Here is a 14,423-nt window from a genome sequence, read left to right on the forward strand (position 1 = left end):
GACAGTGCCTAAGAAAAAAAGAAAAAGCAAGACACAGCAGTGATGCAGGTATGTCAATTCATAGGCAGACATTGGGAAAATAAACAGTACCAAAGCCGTGCTGTTTTCAGCAGCTTCATTTTACTCTGAATAGGGTTTTACTCACTTCAAACCTGTGAGTCCTTGTGAGTTTACAGCAGAAGAAAGTGGCTGCAACTGTTCAAGAATTTCCATCTTAACAGTTGAGTACACTGGTTCTCAATACCCTAATGTATTATTTTGATAATGGACATTTTGCTTTCCCATTTTAGCAGAATTACACCATTTATGCACTGGATTATAAAACCAAATGAGCTTTCATACAGATATTCCACCCTGCATGTTACCCTGACCATTAGAAGAAAACTCCCTACATTGGTCAAAACTATACAGAGCAAACACCCAGGAAAAAACTCCTTTTTTATTCTGTGACACCGTTTTAATACAATAAATATACAAAACTTCTGAGCTACTCAGACATGCAACAGAGGGACAGAAGTGGTGCATTTGTACAGAACCATGACATTCACCAGGATGGCAGAGCATTGTTAGTAATTTACAAAATATACAAACAGCCCTCAGATAAATAAAACCAACTTCTAAATTACAGATGACTACTGATATTCCAGTGTTATAACTTAATACTTTGTACTCAAATTTGCTACAATATTGCAAAATTACAACCTATGTGGGTGCCATACTCTGATAATAAGAGACTGTAAAATCTAGTTTCATCAGGCAGAAAATACTTTAAGAAGTCTCAGCCTTCTGTTGTCAAGGGTAAACTCAAACTTCTTCCCTTTTAGGCTGCCAAGTGTCAGAGATTTCTGGTTTAAACAATTCATGTGTAACTGAACCTTAAGTTTCACTTAGGACATCTAAATGCATACATTCAACCCATGACACTACGAACCGACACTCCATACACAGAGAACATTAAGTAAGTTTTCCCAAAGAGCCGTTAAACATTTGGGGAGAAGTCTACCTGCGAAATTTAATTTTTATTCCTAATGTGGGGTGGTGTGTTTTTTTCTCCAGAATATATTTAGGTAATGTATGTTACTATGCGATCTTCAACTAAGTTAAATTGCAAGAATTACGTCCCTGGAATTACCATCCAAGAGATATGAAGAGAATTGCTTAAATTTAGATTTTAAAGTAATCCATAGTAGAGGTTCTGAGACACAAGGTTCAAGTTAAATTTAAAAGACTATGGAACAAACAATCTTAATATACAGCTGCTAGAAAGATAATGCCTAATCTCAATGGAAAATGGTGACTTTTATCTGGAAAGCTTTTAATAACATTCCACATAAATTGAAGTTCAATGCTAGCACGTCCAGTGATATGAAATTTTAGAGCCCCTATTACACAGAATATTTAAATTGCTTTTAACTTCATGATGCAGAGAACACTTAGAAGCAAGTATATTCATTAATATGAATTTCAGCATGGTGAAACTAGGATATTCATTCAAGTTGGATTTAAAGAAATTAGAAGAAAGGAAACTAATAGGGACGTCATGCTCACAGTACAATACTGATCCATGGATTAAGCTAGGTTTTTTATTTTTGTAATGGTGTTCTGTTATTTTGAATACAGTGCAGTGAAAAAGAATCTGTGTAAGTCCACATTCTGGCAAGGCCTCAGAATTTTATGCCTTCTTACTAAAGGTGGTTTGCCTTCAGAGCTGAATTCATTTCAGCCACAGTGGATACTTACACAAGCTGTGGGATATGGTCCTTCCTGTTTCCATTTTCTAAAACAAAGTTTGAAAAAACAGCCCAAATTTTGTGCATAAGACTCATGAAGCAATGACTACAATAAATAATGTTCAAAGGAGAAAAACATGACATTATACTAAGACCTGGTTATATTCCAGAAGATCATGGCATGTACCATTATGGATTTTCAGTTCCACAGCACCAATTTAACCTTGTCAGCCTCCAGTTCAGTGAGTTGAAATTTAACTTTAAAAGTTTAAAATTTAAAAAAAAATTTAAAGTTTAAAATTTAACTTTGTTGAAGATGAGTATTTTTCACTTTTCCAACAGAAAATACTTTAGAAGTTTTTTTCTCCCAGCTTAAATCACATCATAGAGATGGCTGAGATAACATTAAAATGATTCAAGTATCTGTTAAATGCCATTGCTTAAAAAGCTTCGGTTTAGACACAATTCCTTTTAGAATATTAAATACTGTATAGTTAGGTTTTTGGACAAGCAGTAAGTAAGAATGGCTGGGCTAGATATTTAGTACCACTGTTAAACACAAACACACTTTAACAAAAGCAAAATAAACCGAAAAAATCCCCAATCCAACAAAATCACAACTGCATGTAGAAGAGCGAAAAGGGGCAAGAAACTAGTGTTCTAAAAGTCAATGCTTGTTTATTTCCCACCAAAATTATTATTCCAAGACATTAATATTGAAATTAAAGATAGCAAATATATAATCATTTAGCTCTGTGATTGAAACTATCCATTAACTTCCTTAAACTGTACACTGCATTACACATTCTATTACAGAGAATGTTTCTGCACCACAGTCAGTTCTCACAGGTAGAGAATACTCCATGAAAATACATACAAACAAACGCTATAATTATAAAGTGGTGCAGATAAATTCTGGACCAAAACACTATTTAAACAAGATCAGATAAAACTCAACAGTATTCATGCAAACTTACAGTTTTATATCAAAAGACTTATCCTAAAAGATCCCCAAGAATTTGTAGTATCTATCCTACTTTTATTTGTCCTCCAGCAGCTGCTGAAACTACAAAACCAGTAGGCAAACATCACTTCCTACATCTTTCAGTCTACCTCACTTCTTAACAGTAGAAATAGAGAAAACAGTTCTGACAAAGTAAAATAAATTGATCCAAAGTGCTTTCCTGAAGGTAAAAAAAAAAAAAAAATACTAGAGTGAACCATGAAAAAACCTTCCAAGTTCTTAATAGTTACTTGATAGTTATTCATTTTCAGGCCAACTGTTGAAATTATTTATCCTCCAGAAAATATGGAAGGCTTTATATTCTAGAATATAACACCTTAAAGAAGGGCAAAGAATGGTTATGTTTTTCAAAGAAATAAATTTAGAATAAGATAAACCAAACATTTCCCATTTTATCTATGCACAGCTGCAAAAGAGGCAAACATGCTGTGTGAATTTTGACCTAGGCTTTTAGGGAATATATTAAGTGACTGGAAAATAAAGTACAATCAAAGAGAACTGTGATGACTTCTGTTTCCCTACATCCGGTTACCCTTGAACGCATTCTGAGCTGCACTGGTTGCTGCTGTCGATGCGGCGCTGGCTGCAGCACTCTGTACAGTTTTGTTGGACATCACTCCTGTGGCAAACTCTTGCTGTGCTTTCTCAAAACTGGCACCGGTTGTGCGGTAGAGACCGTGCACCTAGGGAGGTAGAAATGCAGTGAAAAAACAGTGCCCAGCCTTCCACTTCCTGGTAGACTGATAGCAAATTCTTAAACACAAAGCAGACTCATGTGTTCGGGAAAGCTGGTTTGCTCAGGCGTTTGGGAGGATCTGGAAATGAGTAACCTGACCTTTTCCTCACAAACCCTACAACAAACTGCCCCACTGCATGCAGAGTTTGACTGCAAGAATACCTGTAACTTTTTGCAAGTTCAGAGTGGTCTCATAGGCATTTACTAAAATGTGTGTGGTATCTCCTGTTTGAAATAACATATTTAAATATACAAACAAACTGCATCCTTTGCGTAACACAGGGTTCACAGCTGGCAAAACTGTATTCTGTATCAATTTGTATACAACTTGTACTCATTAAAAGCATAAATGTGCACATTAAAAAAACACAAGGAATCAAAACCAGAAAAGTAGTTTTGAACCCACGATGTCGACAACATTTTGGTAATTTTTTAAAAAACATCTTAATTTCTCTGACTGATACAGTGACAAGAACTAGCTAAGCTAGGACTGAATATCAAACTGTATAGAACAGCCTAATAATGCAGACATGTATCTGCTAAGTTACTGTGATGATCAATAGCTCTGCATAATAAGCAGAGGTATTAAACAATGACTTACACTCAGAACAATATGGCATATAACCTTTCATACAACAAAAAAAACAAATCCTGAGTGATTTCCAATTACTTGAGTGTTAAAATTAAAATGCTATTTCTGACTCATACTCAATCAAGTCACAATAAGGCTGTAGAACAAGACTGCAAAGACATTTTCATTCAACTGTAGCATGAAAATTAAAAGTTGTAACTTTTATCTTTGCTATAAATACAACTGTTTCTCATCCATGAAGCTATCACAGGATGCTATATACCAGAAGCTATAACGTCTGAGTATGCAGTTTTTTTAGAAGAATCCACTTGCATATGGTAGGAAGCATGTAAACAAAAAAAAAAAAAAAAGCTCCACCTATGTTTTTCTCACTTGTTTCTTTCTGCTGAACTCGAGTATTTATGCAGAAAATAAGAAGGGACATCTCCAAGCAATACTTAAAATTTCCAGCTTGCTGTAAATAGGCCAAAGAGTTTGGCTATGTGAAAACAGTTACGTGTAACTGTTGCAGAGGTTGAATAATTAGAATTGCCAGAAGATCATCAGCAGAATTCTGTTACATTTTACGTAAACAACATCAAAAACTTACTAGAACTTTAGTATCTAAACTTAAGTCTTCTGAATGCAAATTCTCAAAAAGCAACCAAGGGAAAAAAGCATCTTTGAGCTTTCATTCTATGCAATCATTAATTGGCAACAAATTTTAAAACAATAGAAGCAGAGAAATAATTTTCTGAGGTACCAGGCATCTCCCTCTTCTATTGATTTTAATGGGTATTAATTTGGCCAGAGCTGAAATTTAGCCATCACTGGAGTCACACTTCACTCAGCCTAATGAATTACCACAGATTTGGAAATCACAACTTACCTCTACAGGTACAACTGGAGTGTCCAGTGCATTCATCTACCCCTTCACTGTGGGCCTGCCTCCCACACAAAGGGAGGCTCAGAACTCCCGAGTTTCTCTTACTTAGAGCTACCCTTCCCCATTTTAGTTTGCAGAAAATACATAGTACTGTATTGTACAAACAGTATTTCATAATTACACAACATAAGCAAAAAAATGCAGCTGTTAATAGGTAAGGCACACCCCAAGAATACAATTTCACCCCCATTACTTTGTGACAGAGAATCTCTCAGGACTTGCAGGAAAACAAAATCCAGATCAAACATAGGAAACAGAAGAGGGGAATAATACATAACTTACCTTTTTAAACATAACTAATGAGATAACAGCAGATGCTGTGAAAAGTGCAGCTATGATTATCATCATAATGCCAACAGGAATACTCTTATTCAGACCAGTAAGAGATGAAATCCACCCACTGAAGGAAAAAAGAAAGGACAAACTTTACTAGTACAGCACATGAACCACTCACCCACACGTATCCACATCAAGGGCAGCTTTATAACCTCCTGGTTCTGATCAACTTTGAATATTTGTGAAGAAAAAGTCATGGGGAATTTGCACAATCGCATCTCAGTTCTGTAATATGCTTTTAAGGCTTAGTTTCCATTTTTCCCAGCTACATGAAAAATTATAGTAAAGATACTTATCCTTGAGCAGAGTTACAGAGAAACTAAGAGCCGTTCATCAACTTTTTAGCATTTTTTGTCATACTGTCATTTCACTGATTTAAGACTACAAGATTCTGTGGAAGTGAAAATGTCCCTAAAAAGATAGCTTCTAAGTTCTTTAAACATAAAACAAAAACATGCCACACAGAGCTTCTATGTGGGAAGACTCATTTAATTGTACCCACACAGCGATGCTCTCTCAATTGAGGTTAATATGATAATTTTCTGAAGTAGACAGCAGTGGCTTACTAATAGAAAAGATTCCTCTACTAGTATCTACTTCAAAGATTTCCCCATTCTTCAAAATTGAAACCCCAACAGAAAAAAATACAGTATCAAACTTGAAACCCCAACAAGCAGGCTCTCTTGAGAAAAATAAAACTAATATGGAAAAGATTCTTACACACACACACAAAAAGAAATAAAAAAGACAAATTTCTGTAAACTCAATCTTAAAACTTCCCTCTACCTGTTTGAAACTGCTTTGATATCCCGTATGTCCAACTGGTCTCTACCACAAAACTCCAAATCCAAACTGCAGCTAGCATTTTCTGATGATACGGCTACTTTCCATTGCCTTCCCCAAGTATGCTTAAAAACACACTCCAAATACATGGAGAGCTGGCCCTTTAAAATGCTTTCTTGTTTTTTTAATGTCAATCAATGTATCCATAAAAAACAAAATAGTGGATTTGAGAGCAAAAATAATAAATCAGTATATTTCCTTACAGTACAGTTCTAAAGCAATGCTATTTTTCTGCCCTATGTATGTTTGGAGGTTAGCAGAGAAGTATCACCCTGTGACACTACTGCCAGTCATAGCTTTCCGTGCTACCAGCTGGCTACTACAACCATGCTTTTAGTAAATTCAAGTGTTGTTTCGTTGTTTCCCCCACCCCCCCAAGGACTGTGACCAATTCCCAACAGCTTTTCCTTGTAAGATCTAAATAGCAGACCTTGAAGACTTATACAGAAGATATATATAGATACAGATAGGTAATATATATAAAATCTTCATGTTAAAGCTTATACACTTAGAAGCATCAAGAAGAAAAACCAACTATTTCACAATAAGGAACTGACTCAAACAATGAGCTTTTCAATAACTATCAAAGATATACCACTGCATTCACCCAGGTACACTTTTGTCTCATTCTTCAAATTTTAGCAACAAATTCCCTTAGTAAATAGTAAGTATATTAATGTAACTAGAAATACTTAAAGATACAAAATAATGATATGCAAACAGTATATTGTCTAAATTATTTTAATTTTCTAAGTTTTGCTTATGTTTTTATCTTTAATATAGGGTAGTAGTTATCTCCACACACCACCAAAATAGGGGAAGAAATATATAAATGTATTACATTGAAGGATAAAATTTTGACCAGCCTAATAACAGAAGTACCTCACTCACTTAAAATACTTTTCATCCACTTTTCCTAGTTAAGAAAACTCCAAAAATGCAAACCCCAACCACACAAAAAAACCCACACCAACCCACAGAGACTCTGTGGCAGTTGCTGTATCAAATATGAGTGTCTTACAGGCAATACAATTCAGCAAACAGAATACTCACCAGTTTCCCCATCGTTGAAATCCTGCAGCTTGAAGTACATGTACAGCAAACTGACAGATATATACAAAGAAGAACACAAAGAATCTGAATGAACTGTCACTCCTGAAAGAGGTGGGGGGGGAAAGATTAAACCAGCCAGTAAATTAATGACCTTTTGCAAATATTGTTGTACAACTCTAAAATTTTTTTCTGTATTAACTACAGGAAAAGTGCTTTCATTTATTGGCAGAGACTTAAAGTACAAGTAACTCTGTGGTTTTGCAGAGTGTTTATTTACAAGAGATACTCCTTTAAGATAGTATTTTTGCCATCTGCACCTCTGACAGAGATGAGAATAGCAGCAAGATACTATTCCTTACTTAAGAGTTCTGTTCAGCACACAGGAGAGCCTCTTGTACTAGCTATAGAAATTTTGCTACAGTGCATGAAGAACAGAATTCTTCTCCACTTCTGAACTGAAGTTCACAGTGCTGGCAGGATGAGAAGAAAATATTTTTCTTGTAAAAGGAAATTAAATCTAATATGGAATTACTGCAACATAGGGCAGACCAGAATAACTGATGCAGCTGCTGCTTAAAAGCAAAATATACGAAATAGGTTTGCTGTTAGAATTATCAGAAGTCCAGCCTGACAAAGACTGGAAGTAAACATGTATATATGGGCGTGTGTGTACAGGCAAAATGTCAAAGACTTCAACTTCTTACTATCAAAACCAATTATCGTATGATATGCTTGCTACTAGAATTCTAAGAAATCACTCTGTTAAGTCACAGAATTAGTTTTGCCATTAACAGCTCTTCCTGTTAATTTCTATTTATTCAACCAGTTAATAACTATTTAGATTTTCATCTGAGCAAATGACTGAAGTTGAATATGCAAGTTACTGTTTTCCCAACAATCAATATTCACTAAGAAAAGCTGTGTATTTACTAGAGAGCAAATGCAAGTTAAACTATATGACTCCTCAAAGATGTATGGGTACCTCCCGGGTTAGCAAAAAGAAACATCTCATTTAGTCTCAAGGCCACACTTAACTTCAGTTTCTGGCCATCAACCTTTCTTTATAAGAATAAGTGCATTTTAACTGAGGATATCCTGAATCAGTTCAATGTGGGAAAAAAAATCCAAAAGAAATATAAGAGTATAGGATTTAGAATCTCTACATGCTTATTTCCACCAAAGAAAAAAAAAGGAAAAAAAAAAAGTTTAATTTTGCATGCAAAACCACCATCCTTTTCTTAAACATAAAGCTACAAAACCTCACACTTGTGAAGCCTTGTAACAACTGCTAAAAGCTAGGAAAAAAATTAGTATTAGTAGTATGATTATACCTGCTCTAGTCATTCTTAGGAATCTCAGTCTTCTTCAGTTAGACACTGTAGGTCACTTAATGTAAGATTTTTAAGTGTAAAGTTTTATGAAATTTGCTCAGGAAGCCAAAAATTTATGATCCTCTTAACTATTAACCTACTGAAATTCTAGGTGTGAAGTGGTAAGAGATTTAATGAGAATTTTCCCTAAAACTGTTATCACCCCAATACGAAGTTAAATATTTCCTACAAATATTTTGTCAATGGTAGAAGCTATAAATACTTTAACGGATATTCCCTTATATTCTTAACTATCGCCATCTATGTTTCAAATAGAACAACTGAATTAATGGCAAACACATTACTTGCTTCTAATGAAAGCATATTAAAGTATTATCATAATGATCATCAAGCAAATTCTGGAATGTTAATGCATGCTGACAAGTTTTTAAGTATTCTAAGTCAAGCTAAAGTTGTTACCTGAAAGCTCCATACAGTGGTCTGTACCAGCAGACAAAAGAACAAGGGGTAAAAAGCAAGAACCAGAGAATACTCAATCCAAAATCAACTCCTCGCGTAGAATCAACATAAAACCAGGCCAAACATCCAAAGATATTAAGAAACAGTGTCACTGTATGGACTGTAGAAGCAAAAGCAAATTAATTTTAATTTAGTTATGTTTATACAATAAACTTTTGCAACTGTTAAAGTAATACCTAAACTGAGCATTTTTAAACAAATCATCAGATTTAAACCATAAATCTATCCCCTCTCAATACCCCCATCAATAAGCTGACTTTTATATAGTTTTACAACTTTCAGGTAAACCCTGTATTCACAAGTGAAAGTATTGAACATGAAAATTTAAGTACTGGCAGGTATATGGTGAAGGAAGAAATGATGTCATAAAAATAAAACGTTTTCAGACTCAAAATTAACAGAGCTGCAGCAACTGATACTTTTTCTACAGCAGTAACAGGATACAGATATTTAACAGACTACTGAATATTTTTTGAAAGCTTATAAATCAGATAAAATGCATCATGTATTTACCACTGCATGCATTCTAATTTGAAAATAAGAATTAAAAACCAAAAATCTTTAAATGGAAAGCTCTTTTGTCTTTCATGTAATAAAGCAAAAATAAAACCCCACCCAGCAAGTGCTTCTCAGTAAAAAAAAAAAACAAAACAACCTGCAAGAAGCTGTCATAGATGCTTTCATACATATTGCATATTCAAATATTTATTAATATGGGTACTGTCAGATGTCTTAAATATCTGCCATTTTGGTGCTCCATTCTTAGCTCAATACTAACATCTCATTGGCAGACTTTGTTACAAGTTTACTGAATTTCTACAAAAATAAATGCATTGGCATTACAACTTCACAGCTTACTTCAAATATATCTAGTTCTTAGCTCTGAGAAAGATACAGTAGTATTACGAAACATTACACCTACTACCTTCATGATATCTGACACAGAACTTAGCTCTGCCGAACTTAAAAAACTAACATAAATTTCTGCCTTTGTTCAGCAATAACCAGTGGTTCAGCAGTGATTTTGCCACCTCAGAGGACATTTTCTGTCCTTGTGGACCACGATAAAGTATGAGTATGTGTAACAGAGCACACAAGGTGCTCCTTACAGCAATGATTTTTTTATTTATGTTCAAGGAAACATCTTATTCTACTAGAAGGTAAGGTTAATGGAAGAACTGGAAGATGATAAAAGATTCTGAATAAAAGACTCCTCAAACTCTTTGATGCCCTCTTAACTAGTACTTAAATAAGCCCTAAATCAGCTTAAGCAGGAAAACTCAAAGCAAAATGCCCACACCGTTGCATGAAAGGCTGATGAAACTCAAAACATTTCCCTCAGACAAAATCGTATTTTCCTCTGAGAATCACCGGGAACATAAAACTGTACTTTTAAGGAAAAGGCATTTAATGCATCTACATATCTTAGCACTATTGAACAAGGTCAGCAAAACCACTCATTTCAGAACTTGCGTGTATGCCCCGTAAAGCACAACAAAGGATACAAATCCAAATTCCTGCCTTCCTTTAATAAATATGAGAAAGCTTCCTAAGGGGTATTTTTTCATTTTCTAGTCAATACTGGAAAACAGGGAGACCCCTCAGATTACCAGAAACATCCACACTCTGGTAGAGTTTGAACTTTCCTGTTTTTTTTTTTTGTAATTGCAATTGTGGTAACAGAAGTTTAAAAAAACCAACCATCAATGCAGAAGAGGGTTGAAATGTCACACCTGCTATTGATACCTCTTAGCACAATAAAGCCAGCAACATAGGGGTCTACTTCACTTCTGTCAGAGAGAATCTCAGCTATAAAAAACCAAGTATTAGCAAGCTGCATATGAAGACATGGGACTTCACTGACAATTCTCTCTTCACTCCACTTGCTGATCTCTCTGTCTGCTGCAAAGTACAAAAATGCATTTGTTCTTTGAGCCAGCACCTTCACTAAGTGTCCTAGAAAAGCTCTACTGTTGTATGGACAGGTATTTTTATGTTCAGGATAATGGTTTTAGGTACCTTCCACCTACCTGTATCATTAAATTATGACACAGGTTATTTTAAGACAATGATCACCTGGGGGCTGAAATCACCTAAGGCTTTGGCAGAAGTCTGCAACACATGATATCTATATGACAAAAACTTCACAGCTATACCAACACAGTACTTAGTGTGAAGTGACCTAAGAAATCCTTCTCCTTGTTTAGCTGTTGAAGCAGCTGAGGTTGAAAATGAGAAAAGGGCATTCATTGTGCCAGAGTAAGAGTCAACAATGGCAAATTACATTATTTTAATACATACTGAGATTCAACTCGACTTTTATTCAACTTCCTTGTACAGAACAATTCTACTTAGATATACATCCCCTGTCTTAATTAACTACACTTTATCAAACATTAATCCTTGCAAGTGAGTTGTAGGTAAAGACCATGTATGGTCTTTATATATATATATATATATATGGTCTTTATATATATATATATATACGGTCTTTATATATATATGTAAAGACCATGTATGGTCTTTACGTATATAGATGCTATTCAGCATCTACTTCTTGAGATTATTATTTTGCAGTCCCATTTAGGATTCTGTGAAGACAGATTTCTGTTAATAGGTTTCATTACAATAATGTTTTACTGATCGTATTCCAGGGAAACCAAAGTCCTCACTACAACAAATGACGAAAGAATGCGCTTCTTCCCAGGAATCAGCTGGACTGTTGCTCTGTAATGGACTGCAGTAAGGCAAATGCGATGCCTACAAAATGAAGGGTTTTGAAGCCACAAGGCAACCAGCAAGTGCAGACAAAGCTGGTGAAGTCTGATTACATACAACCTTGGAGCACAGAATGCCTTCAAAGGTAGCTCCTTGTCTGTTGTGCTCTTTTTTGAGTTGGAGTGAGCAAAATACATGCAAACAAACCTTACGAACAACGCAAGTATTTTCCATAAGAAAAAAAATATTCAAAAACATTTGGCTTAGTTCAACCCGTAACAAACACATGCTATCAAAAATATGAAGGTGGTTTTTCTTCTCTACACAGTACATTAGGACTTCAGCTAAAATACTGTACAAGGTCCACATTTCTTGACACTACACACTAAAAGATCCATAATAATATGGAATGAATCTCTAAGACATCAACCAAGCAATCAGATCTCTAGAAAACATAACCTACAAAGAAAGGCTGAGTAAACTATGCTAATTTAGCCAAAAGGAGATGACTAAGGAGGATGCATGCATTCTCCATAACAACAGTGGGCACCACAGGGAAGATCAAACACAGAAAGGAGAATTAAATTATATACTGAGAAACAGCTTTTAACAGTAAAAGACAGCAAGACACTAGAATGGGCTTGGAGGGAAAGTGTCCATCCTTGGAAGTTCTCAAGAACAGGCAGAACAAACGTCAGCACAGATTGATATGTGTGCTATTGATGGTATCCTCAGTCAGAAGGATAGATGAGATGAAAGTGTCCTAAACAGAAAAAAATACCATAAAAGTTGGCACTTTATGGTATTGGTTTTCTACCAGAATCCACAATTTTACGTCACTGGTCTTTGAAAACTTTTAAAAAGTTTTTTTCATAGAAAATCGAAACATTCATAACCTATATAAAGTGACAAACCCAAATACCACAAAGCTTTCATGAGATTAAGCAGCTCTTCAGTTTGTAACTTCAAATAACAAATATTCTTCAAGAACTGGTACCGCTCATTTTATACACACTATCAACCTGCAGGCAAAATAGCTAGAAAACACAAGCTTTCGAGGAAAAAAAAATTGGTGTTAGATACAGGTCAAGAGACACTATTAACAGCACAGGAACACCTAAAAAGTAGCGCTCAGTGCTAAAGAGCCACAAAACCAGCCATTCTCTTTGAAAGCCACTTAAACAGGAAGGGTCACTAAAGATAGAATGGAAAAGCTCCATAGCAGCTGAGAAAATCCATTGCTAATTGATTGCTGCAGTTTACAAATTCAACATGAGATCACTCAGCCAGTAAAATGGAAGGAAAAAAAAAAGTTCTCCCAAGGCAACAAACAACAATGTTGAAGTGCAAAGATAAAACTACATCAAGGAATCAGAAAACTCTGATTTCTGATACAAGTAGAGAAAAGATGGATGAATTCATGGAATACTGACACATAAATTGTCTTCTCATGAGATAAAAGAGCATACGGAACTGAAACAGGCAAAAAAGTTTCTGCAGAGACACAAAGACCAATAATAAAAATACAAAAACTGCTGCTAATATGAAAACACACAGAATACTGAAACAAGAGAGGTTTGCTCCTATGACTGCTAAAGAGGAAAACTAGCCTACTTTACAAAGCGCTGAGCACTCAGTACTAGATTTACACAAATGTGTTTATGTTCACAGAACCCCTAGGCTTCACAAGACTTATGAAGTTCTGGGGAAGGAAACAAAATACAGAACAGAGCAGCAAGCAGAAACAGTCTGGTAGTAAGTGCTTCCACTGAGGAAGCATAGCCACTCTAATGAAAAATGAGGCAAACCAAATAGGTACAATCCTGGAAAAGTTAACTCACAAGGACTGATTTAATAGCCAGCTCTAACACATGGAATCCTGTATTGAGTATTTCTCTAGCCCAAAGATTTTGTCTTTTCCTTCATTATGCCCTTCTCCTTCATTCCTGAGTAATCCCCAAGTCAGACAGCAGTAGAGTTAAAGAAGGAAAAGACCAAGAGGACTCAGTTAAAAAAATCTCAGGCTATCTAGAAGAAATTGTGTCACATTATTAGAAAAGCACAACACCTACATATTTTGAACTATAATGTTGCTGCTTCCTCTATTTATTGCCGTAAGAAGGAGAAAGAAAAACAGTATTAATATTCCAATTCTCACCGCCCAACTTCACCTTGTATGTACATACAGCGCTTTCAGAACTCTCCTGCAAATGACCAGAATTCATAACTATCCTAGAATTCTGGAGTATCTGATCATGTAAATCTTCCATGTCTGTCAAATTTATGAGAGTGACTAGTCATATATTCTACAGTGGATTTAGTTGCTTATTTCAAAATTAATGACCCAGAAATGAATATAGACAGCTGATTATGATGAAGTGGAATTAACTTGATTCGGTACTGACTGCTCATTTATGTGTATCAATTATGTGGTTGTATCACAGTAATAAGATTACCAGATTCCCAGATAAATTTATGGAAATTTAGCTAAATCTGAGGCCTTGAAAAAATACAGAAAAGCTCTTAAACTCATATTCCCTTATCACTATAACAATATATTAAACACAACAAAGCACCTAAATCTTTGTAATTTCCTCAGTCTCAGTGTAATTATTA

At 35.1% G+C, this 14,423-nt stretch overlaps 1 protein-coding gene across 3 annotated transcripts in view; it reads right to left on the reverse strand.

Moving 5' to 3' along the window:
* Positions 1-2,388: 2,388 nt before the first annotated feature.
* The window catches only part of SCAMP1 (secretory carrier membrane protein 1), a 73,465-nt gene continuing 61,430 nt past the window's right edge, over positions 2,389-14,423 (reverse strand). For all 3 annotated transcript variants that reach the window (XM_061376808.1, XM_061376809.1, XM_061376807.1), the window contains 4 exons: positions 9,030-9,189; positions 7,240-7,341; positions 5,290-5,407; positions 2,389-3,437 (listed from right to left, as the gene is read on the reverse strand). In XM_061376808.1, the coding sequence (XP_061232792.1) occupies positions 3,273-3,437; positions 5,290-5,407; positions 7,240-7,341; positions 9,030-9,189 (545 nt within the window). In that variant the 3' untranslated portion in view covers positions 2,389-3,272. The remainder of the gene's footprint in view (positions 3,438-5,289; positions 5,408-7,239; positions 7,342-9,029; positions 9,190-14,423) is intronic.

This window comes from Neopsephotus bourkii, unplaced genomic scaffold, assembly GCF_033783945.1.
Source record: "Neopsephotus bourkii isolate Nb327-2 ecotype Australia unplaced genomic scaffold, CSIRO-AGI_Nbou_v1 NB_1740, whole genome shotgun sequence".
Classification (NCBI taxonomy): Eukaryota; Metazoa; Chordata; class Aves; order Psittaciformes; family Psittacidae; genus Neopsephotus; species Neopsephotus bourkii.